Here is a 6,774-nt window from a genome sequence, read left to right on the forward strand (position 1 = left end):
CGGACGCTTGTAACGCACAACGGCCGCTCCATAATCCGCGAGATTTGTACCGCGGCCCATAACGCTCATTTCGCCATCCAGCCAAATCCGCGGACCAAACGGCGTCTCCGGCACCAAAACCTTTACCGGGACGCTGGACAGGTACCGATCTGCGCGGTGGAAAGAAGACCGTCCGTCGTAAACGGGCCAGGCATCTCGGGAGAAGACGTTGCTGAGAGGCGCATATTCCCGTCGCCGGTTTGGTTCCAAGAAATCGACGATGAGGCCATCGTACTTTTTCACGCCCACGACACGCCCGTAGCGCACCCGTTGATCGCTGCCGCGAACGCGTACATCGAATGCACTCATTCTGCTGTGCGCCGGGGATAGCGTTTGACAATAAAATGGGATACGTCGATTCTGTGCCGTAAGGATGGACACCACCGTGTACTGACCTGAACACTATTATTCGCAACCTGAGATACACAGGATAGATGCACAATAATTTGTTCGCAAACAACGAATGCTATATTTGTACCAGCAAACTGTCAAGCTTCAGCTGTAAAGGCTCTGCGCAAGTAAAAATATGCAGCGGAACAACGGCACTGAGTACGTGGTGGCGAGTTATGTTCTTTAAATACGCCGAAGAACGGTGTACGTCATACAATGACTCAATAGGTCTGCTCCCATTTGCAGCCGTCCTTCGTACGAACAGTTTTTATTGATTACTGCAGATTATTGCGCCTCTGTATGTACTGTAGTTATACCGAGCAGTAAGAGGACTTCAGTCGTTGCTGGCGGCCTCTAGTAATCTGAGTCTTCTAGGAATACACCTGGACAATCATGCTAGCAATTCAAAACCGATAAAAATTTTAAGCAAAAGGCTATTTTGACGCACACTGCGTTAAAATAGTCTTTAGTTATTTTGCCGCATTATGGTAGGCAAAATAGCCATTTGCTATTTTGCCGCACACTGCGTTTAAGCAGCCTTTAGCTATTTTGCCACACTATGGTCTGATTTGCGACAGTAAAGGGTACGAACTGCACTGCCAAATAGAGTCACATTTTCTCCTGGATTTGGTCGATTGATTTCAGCCGACCTTGAATCGTAAACGAATCATCGCTGGAATTCGTAAAAGCAGGTCCTTGGAAAGGTTCTCTTACCACTGGGACCGATTATTGGGCATGAAGCTAGTCGAGGGCGGACGGCTTCCGCCGAGTGCATATTCGGAAACGGATAGTGTGACAACAATTTCTATTTGGTATCAGATCAGCGCCATGAAGCCCATTCAAAGAAACGTCTGCCCCAGTCAACAAATAACGAAAATTGTCCACCGTCGAATATGCGTTTCTTCCGATTTCGGCAAAAAATTGCGCCTTCACAAACGCCTGCTGCACAGCTCTACGAGGATGCGCTGGGTAATGCGCGATAGATTGTCCAGTTGCAAGTCTTGTAGGCCGTCTACGCACCACTGCTTGCTGCGATAGTGCACCGACGGACGCGGATCAGCCGACTGTATTGCGCACAACATCTACAAGCAACAATCCGAGCTTAGTGTTTTCTAAAGATCCGTAAAGACGAATTGCGAATTCTACCTTGCAGACGACCTGCTTCAGTTCCAGCGCTACCTGCGTCTTCGAGTTCAACCAGTCCATTGGTTCCTGTAGCTCCTGTTTTCCGGATGTCTTCAGCATCGCCTCCAGAACAGCCCACCAGTCGCCACGGAGGTCACCTCCGATCGTCAGGCATGCTTCACGAACGATTGCTTCAACTCTGGCTTGGTAGTAGGCTAGTAGCTGCAGCCTGCAGCTGTGAAAGTCGTAGGAGATGCGCCCTTCACCGTTTGCTTTGTAAGCTTAGTAGACAGTACATTAGAAGTAGCCGGGATTAACATATTTAATGAGGTACAACAATAGAATAAATTAAAAAATGACCAACGGTCGCAACGGTCGAGGTCAAAAGGTTAATCCCGCCAGGTGCATATATAAATACGGGTTAAAGGTCAACCGGCAGGTGGCATATATACATGTACACACTTCCGGTACATAGCATCTGTACATACGTATTAATTTAACTTTACATACGTATACATATCATAGTATACAGTACACTACTTAATATATACATCAATAAAGTATACACAGTACATACGTAATACATAAATATCCATACAGTATTTAATATAAATACATACTTTGTACACGTACTCTATCAATACATACATCATGTATACTAACTACAGTACATACATATTAATAAAACTACCTGGCAACACAAAATACCCTGAGGTCAAGACGGATACACAAAAAATTTAGTTTGCGTTGTACTGGGTTTTTTATTTTTGTATATTTTTATTTTGTACTCTTCCGGCTCGCAATGGCAGACAACCGAACTATGTTTACGGCCCATATGAGCCACGACGATTTGTGGGATGCTGGCCTACAGAACGCAGGCAACTACACCGCAGTGCACCAACACCTCTTCGCGCTCAATGCAGCTGGACGCCGTTATATGGTACATAAAAATAAAATAACTTTAATAATTTATTAAATAAATATATTAATTTATAAATCCGATTAAATAATATATATTATTTTAATAGAAATGTCTAATATATTTTTAAATACTTATTTGTGCAGCTCCGAGTGTTTCACCAACTCGCTCGTGTGAGTACGGCAGTTCAAAGCTACTTTGAGGCACGCCGCGGGCTGGAGGCAGACATCGTGGAAATCGGAAAGAACATTTCCCTGGAAGCCCGCGGTCGTGAGCGGGAGTGCGCTTTGGCTGCCGAGGAGGCTGGTTTATTAGCCTCAGAAGAACGCCGTCCGTCCAACACCCGCCAGCGCAACTGTCGGACTGATCCGAACGAAGCGTACCGGTGGTGTATGGCCTATTTGGCCGGAAACCGGACCTTCGCTTCGCCGGGGAAAAACGGGCAGTTGATACTGCAACCGTACGCCGGTGCCCAAGTTGACCTTGCGCTGCGGGCGGAAAATTGGACGCGCGTTCTGGCAAGCGCACAGAAGACCGCGCGGAACACGAAGGGGGCCAAAGCGGGAGTCACGCGTTACGCCGAGCTGCACAAACTGCTGGCTCAGCGGATGGAGCAACTGCGGCAGCTGGACGCAGTGATCGACGCCGTGGAGGCCGAACGGCATATCTTTTATAATTTTTTATGCCGTGCCATCGTGGGCATGTCACCGCTGCACCAGGTTTCTCAGAGTGCAGACGCGTTCATTGCTGCAGTTGGCGTGCACGCGCACATGGATATGGATCTTGATTAAATAAAAATAAAAAAAAATAAATACAAAATAAATAAAAACAAATAGAAAATATTAGAAAAACTTAGAAAACTATAGATAAATATAGAAAAACGTAGAAAACTATAAATATCACAGAACATAGAAATATCACAGTAAATACAGAAAATAAAATGAAAAATATGGAAATATCAAAATATTAGTTAATATATACTAATAAAAATCGGGACGTAGTCCGGAAACCTGGAGCGCATGGGCACAGCACGTAATCATTCATTCATGGCCATGATTTGTGCCACAAACTCATAAATCTTGGTCATGAATGCATGATTACGGCTGAGGGAGATGTCCGTCTTCGAGGTGGTATCGCGCGGAGGTCGTCGTCAGGCTGGCACATCACGCGATTAAAATTCGCTGTTGACAACCAGAACTTATGACTTCTGGTTATCAACAGGGAATTTCAATCGCGCGGGCCTAGATGGATTTCGGGGCGAAGTTAGGGAAAAGACACAACGCGCAAGTACAATTCACAATCGGAAATTATGGAAGAACCAACAGAATTTTCGACTGTGAATTGTACTTGTGTGTTGTTGCCGTGCATCAGGGTTCCCGCGATCTCCTACCTGTTGTAACGTGATTCATATTATGTCTGTGACTCTTGCCTTTAGCTATTCTGCTGAGCTGATTGTTTAGTTCTTCTACCTACATGTTAGTCTGTTGATATTCTATGTCTAGCTATATAAGTCACAGTATGTTACTGTGATAGACAATCATCATACAGTCATCTAACTAGTCGATCGACTATACAGTGTACCAGCACGGTTAGCTCTAGTAAACCCCTTCGTTACACTGTCCGTCCTCAGCACAGGGCAAATCTCCGCAAACGGGCACACCGATAGAGATTCTAATATCAAACAGAAATATAAATTCGTAGTTTTGCTAGGAATTTATATTCCTGTTTGATGTTAGAATTAAAAGAGTAAAACAAAAAAAAATAAAAACAGCACTTCAGCACTCTCCATAGTGTGTAGTAGTAGCGCGTACGCTAAGACAGTGCATGTTAGAAGAGATGGCTAGTACATAGTCGATATTAGAAGAGATGGCCAGCGCATACGCGTACATGTGTACGACCACACCCATAGTGGATTTCTGACCAATAAGAGTCTGTACACTAAAATCATGCGAAAACATCGGAAATGGCTATCTTATTTGTTTCGCTACTTTTAGTTTGCAAAAATGGAGTATCCATACATTGAATATGTTAGTACCTTGTCCGAAGGTACTGAATGGTATCGGTTAGGGAAGTCTGTTGCAGCGTTTTTGCAACCACATAAACCCGTAGTCTATTTACAGCCAATAATTTCACATTCGGATTCCAACCGGCATGTTGCCAAGGAGTGGATCAAGTTAGGACGACTGGAGATAGCGCAGCTAATTCGTTTGGAAGATGATAGAACAATGCGAAAAAGAGTTGATGCCCGTCTGAAAGGCCCACAGCATATACCATTACTAGGGAAATCGGCAACTGTACTGACAATCTTGCCACCGCATTGTGACGAAGATCTCCATGACCCTGTCATCGAAATTCGTCAAGGACACAAGAAAGTTAGAATGCGTTTGATTTCTCTTGATCTTTTAATGCGTGAAATTGAAAAAACGGAATTTGGATGTCAACTACCGTTTGGTACTGACCAGCCCACAGAGGTCTGGGATGCTGTTATTCTTCCTATGTTGTTCTCTGAGTGTTCGATCTAAATACAAACAACAGTCCGTGTGCATGAATATTTTTATTAAATACCGCGGGCCATGGATTCGTGATTCGTTATTAGAATATTGATCAGACAAACAACAAGCGTGATATAGAATGAGCAAGAATAAGAATGCATAATTCAAGACAAAGTAGCGCGAACAAGTTTTTCATGAGACCGATACGGACAAGAATTATTGAACGCAACAGACTTTTCAATTCTGTCTTGCAACACTTTAGCCAGCTCAGAACCCAAAACCTCAGGTTCCTCAATATCGTAACACGGCATCTTCATGACGACCGGAATCCTTTCATTTCCCAGCCCTGCCCCTGTGATGGCTCCGGCCATACTGGCGATAGTGTTCGTGTCTCCGCCCATCGAGATAGCCAAAATAATCGCTCGTTCGAAAGGATTATCTGTGTGAATCCCGGCAACTGGTGGCATTGCACGCACAGCGCAATAGATCGCCAACGGCACAGTTTCCAACGCTTTAATTCCATTGCCCAGAGCTTTGACTACATCCTGCGGTTCCGTATAGTCTGCCAAAAACTTCTGCACTTTCTTTAAACGGTTACTGTAAAACTTGAACTGATTATTGACTTCCATACTGTCACAGAAACTGATGAGCGCCGTAATAAAGCCAGCAGCGTCTGGATGCTGCAAATGCACAGCTTCAAAAATTGCGCAAGCCTGCAGCTTGGCCCCGCGAACGGCAAGCAAATTGCCGTGCGTCAAACGAGAACTCTGATCCACGTCTTTCAGAGCAGAATCCAGATCATAATAGTTATGCAGAACCAACGGTGCCACTCGAACAGCGGCACCGTTTCCGTACGAGCCAGTTCCACGGAATTGTTGGGCGGCCGGAAAATACACTGTTTTTGGCTGGATTCCGTTGAGTTTCCACGCGAAGAACACATCTTTAACGGTAGTGAAAAACTTTCGTCTTTCTGGAAATTCGAAATAACAGTCGGCCAGATTCTGAGCAACGTGTGTATCGATAAACTTTTGACAGTCAATGAGTGAGTGAGCTACCGCCCCACTCAAATACGATACGTCACTTGGCATCCAGCAACTCTTGGAGGACAATGTTTCCACAACGGTCGGAAAGGCGATTGGCTGGATATCGCGATTTCCTTGCTTGAACAACCCACCGGCACAATCGCCGATGTACGCCCCTATCAGGCAACCTTTGAAACGAGCAGAGTCATGAATTTTGCTAGGATCCATTTGGACCCATCGGGATCCGCGTCCGATTTTACAGTCTACTTACCTACATTGTTTCAATTGAACGGAGACGTGGAAGTGTCCCTTGCATACATTCAATGCCCGAATATCAAATATAAAAAAAGCGTGCCAACCATTTGTGTGTATGCGGATCTAGTACGCTGTCAGTTGCTTAATGATAAGTATGTACCGCTTCTTGGAATCGCCCCAACACGAGCTCTTACTAATGGAGGCTCATATTCTGCGATGCAAGTTTTTAAGGATGTTGCAAAACGTGATTTTGACCGATTAGATTTTGTACTGCGAGACCTGAACGGAAATATAATATCATTCGAACTTGGACAAACCATTTTGCAATTAAATTTCCGCGAGAGACCAAAAACCTTCCTCCATGGATGACGAAGTTGCACCATCGCATATACCTGCACAGGTATATCTGCAATTATTATCTCCAGAGTATCCAGCGCCATCTACCGGATACAATCAACTGCTCAGAACAGAACAGTGGAGGCGATGACCGATATTGCTACAAAAATGCAACGCGGAAGTGGACGCAAGCGCG

The 6,774-nt window shown here is 44.9% G+C and overlaps 2 protein-coding genes across 2 annotated transcripts; one reads left to right on the top strand and one right to left on the bottom strand.

Moving 5' to 3' along the window:
* Positions 1–2,374: 2,374 nt before the first annotated feature.
* Positions 2,375–3,264, top strand: LOC129589477 (uncharacterized). Its single transcript, XM_055484254.1, has 2 exons — positions 2,375–2,494; positions 2,620–3,264. The coding sequence occupies exons 1-2, from the start codon at positions 2,375–2,377 to the stop codon at positions 3,262–3,264; spliced, it is 765 nt and encodes a 254-aa protein (XP_055340229.1).
* A 1,865-nt stretch (positions 3,265–5,129) lies between these two features.
* Positions 5,130–6,215, bottom strand: LOC129589478 (ADP-ribosylhydrolase ARH3-like). Its single transcript, XM_055484255.1, has one exon. The coding sequence runs from the start codon at positions 6,213–6,215 to the stop codon at positions 5,130–5,132; it is 1,086 nt and encodes a 361-aa protein (XP_055340230.1).
* Between the last annotated feature and the right edge of the window lie 559 nt (positions 6,216–6,774).

This window comes from Paramacrobiotus metropolitanus, unplaced genomic scaffold (assembly GCF_019649055.1).
Source record: "Paramacrobiotus metropolitanus isolate TYO unplaced genomic scaffold, Prichtersi_v1.0 Parri_scaffold0000035, whole genome shotgun sequence".
Classification (NCBI taxonomy): domain Eukaryota; kingdom Metazoa; phylum Tardigrada; class Eutardigrada; order Parachela; family Macrobiotidae; genus Paramacrobiotus; species Paramacrobiotus metropolitanus.